This window comes from Sturnira hondurensis, unplaced genomic scaffold, assembly GCF_014824575.4.
Source record: "Sturnira hondurensis isolate 20B ecotype Veracruz unplaced genomic scaffold, ASM1482457v3 Scaffold0023357, whole genome shotgun sequence".
Taxonomy (NCBI): Eukaryota; Metazoa; Chordata; class Mammalia; order Chiroptera; family Phyllostomidae; genus Sturnira; species Sturnira hondurensis.
In genome coordinates, this window is record NW_028095988.1 from 2,920,522 (window position 1) to 2,931,457 (window position 10,936).

The window sequence follows — 10,936 nt, forward strand, 5'->3', positions numbered from 1 at the left end:
TTAGTGCCATACCTTTCTCATGACTACAACCCTAGGAAGAGGAAATTGGTTGGCAGGCTGGTAAATATGTAGCAACTTGTTTTCTGGGGCAACCCCCCCATTTTTAGCATGTGCCAATTTCTGTGGTGTAAATATTTCCACGTGGCTATTTCAAATGACTAAATTGATGTTACTGAATTCCAAGTTGGGAGGAGATACCAAGGACGTACTCTCATGAAGCAGTACAAACTGGCTCTACAACACTACTGGACAGTTGCCTCCTTTCAACTCTAGAGACTCATTCATAACAATTAATTATTCTTGTGGTTTATGTTTCTGCTACAAATATCTTGATTTGTCTTCCTACCTCTAAGGTATCATCTCTGGCAAATGATAAGCAGCCAAAAATGGCCCTTTGCCTTTATTTTGCAGCCAAAAATGGCATTTCTGTTCACAGATATAAAACCAAGCACAACCTCAGAGACACCCAAGACACTAGGGTCCAAAAATCCTTGGGCTTCTGCTTCTTCCCTTCCCCAGTTGAGTCCCCAACCTCAGAATTCCCTGGAAAAACTGTTGGTGTAGCAGTCCATGTAGATTGTGGTGGTCTGAGCTCTATTAAATTTGTCTTTAAAATGTATCTATGTGACACCAAAAGGTGGGCTGGGATTGTCCTGCACTGCAGGGGCCGCAAGATGAGGGGTGAGCTGCTCTGCTTTCTGGCAGAGCTTGGGCAGAGCTTTCTGGCAGAGCTTCAGTGGCGCGCTGGGAGGCTGTTGAGGGGGTTGGGAGGACCTGGTCTGTTTCTTTAGTATTAGGGTAATTGGTGAGAAGGCAAGCCACTAATATACTGCAGGCCTTTACAGTGATGTGGGGAGACATCCCAATGACCTCTGGTTGGAACAGAAAGGACAGTTTGCTCTCTGCTCTGATGCCTTCTACAGAAATGGAGGGAACTTAAAGTTCTTAAATACTCCTTCCACAAAAAGTAAGCATGTGCTCCCTTCTCTTGCTTTCCTTCCTTTCTTATTAAATGGCAAGTTTGTCTTGAAATTTCATTGCTTCCTGCACCTCTTCCCTTTTTGACTCTTCTAGAAAAATCAGTGAGTGTGCTTGTTTACATTGAAGGCAGGGGTTTGGGTTGGGGACTAATATTGTGCCATTCAGATATCCAGAGACCAGTGGATAGGACTGAGACCAAAGAGGCAGACGAGACAGTAGAGTGAACAAGCTCCTCAGGCTTGCCACTGCCGGGCTACAAGGAGAATCCAGTGAGTTGCCTCTGGTCTAGGAGAAGGATAGGTCCTCCTGGAGGAGAAGAGGGCAGGATCCCAAACCAGGATTTTGATCATTAGGGGAATTGGACTTCTGACCTCAGAGAGGATTAAATAGTACCTCTGATGGGAAGGCTGAAGGGTGGGATGCCAAGCAGGAGTTTGACCATTAGGAAAGTAGAGAACAAGCTACTTTCATTCCTTCATCCCCAGGGTAGGTGTCCAGCCCTACCCAGCTCCCCATGACTATCAGAAAAGCCAGAGTATAAAAGTCTGTTTGGTTATCAGTCGGTCTAAAAGCTTCTCCCGTGGCTTTGACCTTTTTGGATTGCATGAATAACTGTGTAGCCTAATTAGAGGTGATCAGAAATTCAGTCTGAAGCCTCAAATGGCAGGACGTTTCTGTATACAGTGGATTTTCCTACTACTGGGACCATTAGCTGCACCATAATGTTTTTATTGTATCCTTGACCCTCTAAAATGGTGAATAGGAATCCAGATAGCTTATTCCATGGTAGGCAGTAGTCCTTACCACCAGTGGTGATGGCGGGGAGTAGGGAGGCAGGCACCGAAGGTCAGAGTAAATGCTATAGAGAGCTATGGACTTAGTAGGCCCTGGAGTCAAACGCCTGGATTCACATCCCACTCTGTAAAGCCATGGGTCACTAAAGAAGCATGTGAAAGTGGCTGTAAGGATCGAGATAACCCACACAGGGTGCATTCAGCAAATAGCAACAGAAAGTAAGCACTCAGTATGTTAAGCATTCCCTGGGCCATTAGTGCCCAGGAATCCTAATACATCTTGCTAAAGAAGTACCACACTCATACCCATTACTCAGTTCGCATATTTAATCAGGATTTTGGCATCCGCTAGGTTGTCTTTCCATCCATGATCTCATCTGGAGACAGTGCCGTGCTACATCAGTGCAAAGGTCGCAGCAAGTATCACGAGTTTTAGTCCCATTCGCAGAAGGCAGGCTTTCGCTCTGTGGTACGGTCCATGGGTCTCTCTGTACGTGGAGAATCAGGGTCTAGCCTACTTCCATTGCTGTTAGGCTTCGGGGTATTTCTTCACACACTGCTCTGTCCGATCACAGGGCTGCACCGAAGATGTCCGTTTGCGTGGGTTCTCTGATAAGTGGACCTCTACAGGCCGAAATGAGTCAGGATTCGAAGCCTTGCGCAGCGCCGGGGATCACTCCTTAGCGCCCAGACCGTGTCCAGACCAGAAGGGAAAGCAGTCGATCTCTGCCCGGCCAAACTCGGGTTTAGGGGTTTGCGTCCGGACCCCTCTGGCCACCTTGTGGTGGCCCGGGGCGCTCCCGGAGGCCGCGGCGCACCTCCTGAATGAAAGTATCTCTGAAGCGGGCAGCGCGGCGACTCAGGGAAGCCGCGGGCCCAGCCCCGAGACCTCGCAGGCGTCGCGCCGCGTCCTGGCCGCGCAGCTGGGCCTGCAGTAGAGCGAAGGCAGTGAGCTGCGCCGCACGCCGGATAGGCCGCGACTCGGCCAGGCGCTCCACTAGCTGCGGGCTATGCAGCAGGACGGCCAGCAGCCTCCGCAGGACCATCCTTAGAGCGACCCGGAACCCGCAGCGCGCTGCCCTGGCTCCTAATCGGCGACGCTACTTAACGGACCATGTTTAAACCCGCGCCGCCCAATGACGACACTGCCGCGCTAGGATTGGTTGACAAAAGTATGACTTTCTGCAGTCGCCGCCGTGCGTTTCCGGTTCCGTCACCTCTGAGGTGGCCAGTTTCCTGGAGTGGCGGCGTGACCGTCCACATCTCTGCGCTATGTCTGGTGGCCTCCTGAAGGCGCTGCGCAGCGACTCCTATGTGGAGCTAAGTCAGTACCGGGACCAACACTTCCGGGTAAGGGAGGCCGGACCGCGAGAAGGGAAGGCCCTGGGCCAGAACGCTGAGTTGGTTTTCTCTGGGCTCATCCTGTCGTTCCCCATTCTTTGGTTTCCCGAAACCATAAGAGAGGCCCGCTGCCTGCCAGGGAATGGATGCTGAAAGGGCGTTTGGGTATCACTGAATCTCCTCCTCTCCCAGCAAGTGCATTTGAGGCTCGCCCTCCCTTTCCCTTGCAGCCGCTCTCTTCCCGGGCCGATGTAGAGGGTTCGAGTGGCAGTAGTGGTGGCTCACGTTTTCCTGGACTGTGCCTTGGTAACTTTCTCGTAAGGGGAAAGGGTGTCCTTCTGACACCTGGAGTGTGTGGAGGCGCCTTCCTGACCCAGATATTGGTATTTGGGGCCTTTTATTATGTTTTGGTTTAGATTAGATTACCCAAACTAATCCCTTTGGCGCTTCGAATCCTTTCCTTCTACGCAGTGGGTGGGAGACAAAGTTGAGCCCAGTCTTCACCCCTAGGGAGCCATAGGAGTGGGGAGATGGACCAGCCCAGCACGTTGTGTCTAGATCAGCGATTTTCAGTCTTTTTCATCTCACTGCACACACAAACTAACTACTACAATTTCGTGGCACAATAAAAAAAATTTTCTCTTTCTACAAAAAAATAGGTATGATTTTAATCCATTCACACTGGACGGCTGTTGTGTGGGCTATTGTCATTTTTTAAAAAGATTTGATCATCTAAAAGAAAAGAGATCGGGTATTTCGTGTTTTAAAATTTTTTGTGGTACAAGGGTTGAAAATCGCTGGTCTGCATGTCAAAATCAGAACTGCTGGGCCTCAGAAGAGGAAAATTTTAACTGGGCCTATGTCGTAGATTTTCTGGAAAAAGAGAAGGCAATAGGTATTCAAGGTGGTTTATTCGCTAGCAGCAAAGGGTGGGGTGGAGCGAGCCTCATTAACCACTGCTATCTGGTGCTGTTGCTGAAGCCCTCTGCTGCACCCTACAAGCGTGTTCGACCTGTGGCCCTGCCTGCATTCAGCTCAGGATGGCTGTGAATGAGGCCCAACACAAAATTGTAAATTTACCTAAAACATTATGAGGGTTTTTTGTGTGATTATGTGTCCCACTGTATTCAATGTGTGTCCCAGAGATGCCAGAAGGTTGGACATCCCTGCAAGAGAGAGAGGGAAGACATTTCCACACTCGTAAGAGCTTGTAATTCCATAGTAGGGACATTAAATGGAGGCAAGTCATCATCACCTGGAGCAGAAATGCTAAGTGTAAAGGAAGGATGGGCTGTGAGAATTCAGAAAAGGGATATAACCCTTGTGACTGGGCAAAAAGGGGGCACATATTGAAGAAGGTATGCATGGGGAATGTGAAAACAGCATTATTAGAGTAAGAAAAGGAAATTTTGTTTGAGGCCAGAGAGAGGAAGATCTTAAATTCCTTTAGGACTCAGTCAACCGATTTTAAATGTTTACCACTCGCCAGGCATGATTTTCACTTCTGTCACTTAAGAGTTCTCATTAGTTTAGAAAGTTCCACATCATAGCCATCCTGAATTTCAAGCATCCTGAAAAATGGACACTGAAAGATTTAACTTTTCCTATTATTCTTCCCTGAACTCTAAAGCCTGTAGCTTTATTTAGATAGTAGAAAGATACTGTCATGCAGAATTTGTAATGTTCCCTGAATGGAATCCACATTAATATCATACCTTAAGTACAACACAGTTGTTTTGAGCCATAGACTATTTGTTTGGACATTATTTGTGTGAGTAAAGTAAAAAGAAAAAAGGAAATGCCCTACTGACTGTAATTTTAACAAAAAAAAAAAATATCTCTATTACAGCAGTAATACAAGTAAAGTGCATCTAATGTCTTATTCCAAAGTTCTGAAAACCTAATGTCTTGTGGACTTTGTAGTTTTTAAAGGTTTTATTTGTTTATTTTCAGAGGGAGGGAGAAAGAGAGGGAGAGAAACATTCATCAGTCGCCTCCTGCAGGCCCCCAACTGGGGGACCTGGCCTGCAACCCAGGCATGTACCCTGACCAAGAACTGAACTTAGGGACTTTCGGTTTGCTGGAGCACGCCTGACCCACTGAGCTGCACCAGTCAGGGCACCCTGGGGACTTTTTAAGGAAGTATGGGATTGGGTATAAGACTGGATTTGAATTCCAGCTACAACTACAGAGTAGCTGTACGACAACTCTTAACAAGTCTTAACTGTCTACTGAGGTGTAAAATGAGAATAAATTAGGACCTACCTCCGTTCTCAGAATTAAATGAGACCTCATACACTGAAGTCTCTGAGCTGCAGTCCCTTGATTCTCACTGGTCAGACATACTTACCTTTTTCTTGTTTATGATACCTATGTATATTCATACTTTAGAAAATAAAAACTTGGAACATATCCTTCACATTGTTCTATACTTTCTTCACTTTGCTCATTATTATGGAAATGTTCTATATATCACTGTATGTGGATGAAGACTTTTTGGGGGCTACATAGTTTTATTTATTGAGATGATCACGAGTTAGTTCATTTTCCTTTTGATGTGACTTTAGATGGTTTCTCTGTTCTGCCACTGAATCTAAGCACAAGACCTATTACTCTGAGCACTGTACCACAAAGCATTCAGAGATGAAGAATGCAAAGTCTTACTCTCCAAGTGAAGAAACTGGATTAGTATTCTAAATAGACCAGTAAATGAAAAAGCCATGCCATTTGGGAAAGTGTGCTGGTGGCCTAAATATGATTCTGCTCAGCTACTTTCCAAGTTTGAATACCACTGTGTGGCTGGTATTAGAATCCAAACATGGGTGTGAGGGCCTGAGAGCAGGTCAACTGTTAGGTCTTCTATTTAATCAGCACTTGTCCTCCCCAGTGTGGAGGCCAAAAGATTTTCTCCTAAACTCAGAGAAAAGTATATGAGCATGTAAACTACCTAAGCAGTCGTTGCTTTGAACATTCTCTATGGGAGGGTTACAGGGGTGCCCTGTCTATGCAGATGCTTTTTTTTATTGCAAAGGTTAAAAACACCCTTTCAAATATATTAGTTCAGGTCTGGAAATTAACCTTGAACTATTAGAAAAGGATCCAGTGCTGAGGATATGAGTGTTCAGGAAAAGGCATGCCCACTTGTACGGCAGGCAGTATGGTACAGGAAAAAGAAGGCTATGTGCAATGTAACTTTCAAGTCATGGGCCTCTATTAAAAGCAACCTGGACCTTGCATAAGTGTTTCATAGATTGTGAACACCTCTTTCTCCCCGCCTTTTTTTTTGGGGGGGCAAGGTATTTGTCATAGATTGGGACGATGAGAGAAGCTGATTCCCGATTCAGAATTAATGAAAAGTTTTCGAGTATTAGCAATACTACTTAAGCATGGCTCTTAGATTGTGTTAAGTGTTTCTCTGTTTGAACTTCTAGGGTGACAATGAAGAGCAGGAAAAATTACTGAAGAAAAGCTGTACACTGTATGTTGGAAATCTTTCCTTTTACACAACTGAAGAACAAATCTATGAACTCTTCAGCAAAAGTGGTGACATAAAGAAAATCATAATGGGCCTGGATAAAATGAAGAAAACAGCATGTGGTTTCTGCTTTGTGGAGTATCCTTCCTGTGTATGATGTAGCTACTGGATGAAGGTGGGATCTAGAGCAGTTAGTCATCTGCTTAAAAAACTGAGTGAGGATATTCGCTAATTAGCATCCCTAAACTTACCTCTCCTCCCTCCATCTACTCCTGCTTTCTGTCCAGTATGAGTATATTCTTACACTGTGAAAGCTGGTAACACATATTGTTCTGAAATCCATTCTTTGTTTACAGTTAATTTCTTTAAGAAAAATAATTTTGCAAGAATATATGCTTATGGTGTTTTTAAAAGTCAAGGGTATAGTGAAAATAATAATCCCTGTGCCATTTTAAGCCCAGAGACAATCAGTTACCAGTTTGTTGGGTGTCTTTCCAGAACAAAATCCTGTGGATGTGTGGTAGTATACCACATGCACTGTATTTTTTTCCCCTCTTAGAGGCTGTTCCACATTAGCACATGTAGGTCTACTTCTTTTTAAAGTGGCTTTATAGTATGTATCGCATATTAGGTGTATATAGCTTGATTTTTATAGGTCAAAACTAGAACTGTATTTGTTGTGATCATTTATTCTCTTCCTGGAAACTGTAAATATTGGAGCTTATGAATTTACTGTTTTTCCCCCTAATATCTTTTTGTGGTCATTTTTTTTTAATTTTATCTTTAAAAATATTTTATTTATTTATCTTTAGAGGGGAAGGGAAGGAGAGAAACATCAATGTATGGTTGCCTCTCGTGAGTCCCCCGCTGGGGACTGGCCTGCAACCCAGGCATGTGCCCTGACTGGGAATCGAACCGCGATCGTGTGGTTCACAGGCCCACGCTCAATCCACTGAGCTACACCAGCCAGGGCCATTATTTTATATGGTGAGAAATCTCCCAGATGTGATCTAACATATCTTTTGAAAATTGTGTGTCCTGAATTACGTTTGTTTGTATTTATGCTGTAAGTTTTCCATAAAGGTTGAGTTTCCAATCATAATTAGGAAAAAGGCTGCTCATTTTGTGGACCCAGGCAGAGCTGTGCTCTCAAGTTGTTGCCTTACCTTTCAGGTGTGCGGGTTTCCCAAATGCCAGAAAGGATTGTATTTTGGCCAGCTAACATCAAGATGGTGCCCTAGTTCCTCCACACAGTTTGTTCAGAACCCTGTCATTTTATTTGTATTTATTTGAAATGAATATGCCTTCCTACTAAGCAAGTCTTTCCACATAGACTATTAATTAAACCCTATTTGCAGCTTCACTTCTTATTCAACTATGAATTTAGAGCCTCCTGGGCTTCCTGTCTGTTCCTCTAAACTTTTTAAGAATACTTCAGACTGTGACTTTGTTTCATCCATTAGCGCTCTCCCGCTGGCTTTTGTTGAACCACTAGTCTGCTAATGGCCCCTCTATTTTCTAGGTGTATGTTTCTTTTCTCTCATTTCAATGGGTCTTGAGAAGGAAAGGAGAGAGAAATGTGCTCCTTATTAGCTTGAACCATAAACCCCACTTTTGGTTTTGGTATCTGATTTCTGGGCTCTGCAAGCTTCTTCCTTCCATTCTCCCTTTACATGCAAGGAACCAGAGTTGCTTTTTGCCTCTGATAGCAGTAGTTCACAAGGAGACGGGGAGAATAATGAAAACACAAATAAAAGAAAAACCACCCTGTACGTCATAAGCAGTCTGACAGCTAGAGTATTTTTTGCTTTTTGTCTAACAGGTCAAAGATGAACAAATCATAATGGCTAATACCCCAAAGAGAGGCTGCCATCGGCACTGTTGATTTTGTTTGCCCTTTTAGCATGTATTTCACTCATTGACATAAAATTATTGAATGCCCACAAAGTGCTAGGCATCTTGTAGATTCTAGACACTCGAATTTCAGCAAGTGTGTCCCAGTATAATTAAAGACAAGGGGGAAAATGTCTGGGTCAGCATTTCTCAGTCTTTCCTTTTAATGAAATGCAATGGCAATTCCATATGCCCAGTGACGACCCCTTTTATTTAAGGTGGTTCTTGAATATACAGCCCCAAATTTGGACGCAGTTGATTCCTTGGATAAGTGCACATTTTGTGACCTAAACCTACCCTAAACATATTTTGTATTTTACAAATCAAAATATGGGGAGAACAGGACCAAATAATTATTAACAGGATTACTCAGGAAATCATGACCGCTGTAGCCATACATGTCATACTTGACCCTCTAGTGCTTCGGGACCAACCTCAAACAGGCTTGTGCAAACCAAATTACTGTCTTTAAATTCCACTTAGTTGGACTAGTTTTTGCACTTCTTAACAACTCAGCTTCATTTAGCTGTTGCTTGCTGTACTTCCAGAAAGGTTTGGAGAAATGCTATGTAGTGTTCCTTAATATTTACACTTAAGATACTATTTAAGAGCAGATGCAGAAAATGCCATGCGGTACATAAATGGAACTCGTCTGGATGACCGGATCATTCGCACAGACTGGGACGCAGGCTTTAAGGAGGGCAGGCAGTATGGCCGTGGACGGTCTGGGGGCCAGGTATGCAGGGTCTCTGGGCTTAGCCTTTACCTGGGATTCCAGTCCTAATGACAGAGTTACAACTTTGTGCCTAAGGCCCTGACCAGGTAGCTCAGTTGGTAAGAGCATTATCCTGATACACCAAGGTTGCACATTTGATCCCTGGTCAGGCAGGGCACATGTGTTCAGCATTCATTGGTTGATTCTTCTAAATGAAACAACAAATCAGTGTTTCTGTCTGTCTTCTCCCTTCTCTCTTTCTCTCTCTAAAAATCAGTAAGTTAAGAAAATTAAAAAATAACTTTGTGCCTATAACTTTGGCTTGAAGTGAATCTGAAAACATTCACTGGGATTAGTAAATTTTTTTCTTAACCAATGAAATGGTATATTCTGTACATTTCCATAAGCAGCTATTAATGGACTTTACGGGCTAGATATTTTCCACTTGTGAAAGTGTTCAGAACAAAAACAAAATGTATTGAAATGAGTTTTTATTTTATAATAGATAACTGAGTTTAACTACTTTGGAATGTGTTATTTTTAATGCTGGTGAATGATTATGTACTTGGTGCTTGGTTAAAAACAAAATAAAACCCTTTTAGGTGGTCTCATAATTCTGCATAGCAGTTACGCTCTTTTGATTTTAAATCCTCACCTGAGGACATGCTTATTGGATTTAGAGAGAGAAAGGAGGGAGAAAGAGAGAGAAACATTGATCAGCTACCTCCCACACGGGCCCCAACTGGGGATCAAACCCATGACCTTTCAGTTTATCAGATAACACTCCAACCGAGCCACTCTTGCCAGGGCAAGGCAGTTAAGCTTTGAATTAGTTGCTTTGGAAAATTACATCATGCTTGAATGTTTGTTCACATTATGACATTTGAAAAGGCTTATCAGCTGTTTGACATATTTGTGGGAGATATTTGTTACACTAATCTTCTCTATACTGTAACTTGTGTTCTTTTCAATTAAGGTACGAGATGAGTATCGACAGGACTATGATGCTGGGAGAGGAGGCTATGGAAAACTAGCCCAAAACCAGTGAGCAGTGAGAACCCCACCAAGAAAAATTCACTCCTTTGGCCTGCTGAATTTCACATACGTTACCCAAGGTCTGCAAACCTGCTATTTTTACCAAGCTTTGAGAGCCAGAAGCCCACTTCATGGTTTTCCTCTGAAAATTATTAAAGGACAAAATTCAAAAGAATGCCTTTAATTCCTGTCTTAGAATATTGGCCATGTGTCAGGTTACCTTGATTTCCTTATCAGGTCAAAAATTGCATTCCTTGGCAACAGATTTTATCTATAATGTTGATCTAACAAACACACACAAACACACTTCTTTTAGGAAAATTGAAAAAAATTAAAATTTTGTTCGCCACATTTATGTCTAAGTAGGTCTGTGGTCTACACTGGGGCCTGGAATTACTATTTAAAAATTTTTTAAGTTTCCTTGAGATAAAGTTTAATAAATCAAGTTTTGTGATATTGTATAGCTTTTGTTTTTTTTTAAATCCCCACATGAGGACATGCCTATTGCTTTTAGAGAGAAGGGAAAGGAGGGAATGGGGTGGGAGGAACATCTATGTAAGAGAGAAACATCAATTGGTTGCCTCTAATATGCCCCCAAACCAGGCACCAAACCTGCAACCTAGGTATGTGCACTGACTGGGAATTGTACCCATGACCTTTTTGGTTTACCCAGGGCAATGTTGTATAAGCTTTGGTCTAAAT

General features: G+C 43.3%; 2 protein-coding genes across 2 annotated transcripts; one reads left to right on the plus strand and one right to left on the minus strand.

The window, feature by feature from the left end:
• Nucleotides 1-2,081: 2,081 nt before the first annotated feature.
• NCBP2AS2 (NCBP2 antisense 2 (head to head)) lies at nt 2,082-2,905 on the minus strand. The gene has a single exon (XM_037037655.1). The coding sequence runs from the start codon at nt 2,819-2,821 to the stop codon at nt 2,522-2,524; it is 300 nt and encodes a 99-aa protein (XP_036893550.1). The 5' UTR covers nt 2,822-2,905; the 3' UTR covers nt 2,082-2,521.
• A 63-nt stretch (nt 2,906-2,968) lies between these two features.
• NCBP2 (nuclear cap binding protein subunit 2) lies at nt 2,969-10,709 on the plus strand. The gene is made up of 4 exons (XM_037037654.1): nt 2,969-3,125; nt 6,548-6,729; nt 9,082-9,220; nt 10,176-10,709. Exons 1-4 carry the CDS (start codon nt 3,048-3,050, stop codon nt 10,245-10,247), a joined length of 471 nt encoding a protein of 156 aa, XP_036893549.1. The 5' UTR covers nt 2,969-3,047; the 3' UTR covers nt 10,248-10,709.
• Nucleotides 10,710-10,936: the final 227 nt, after the last annotated feature.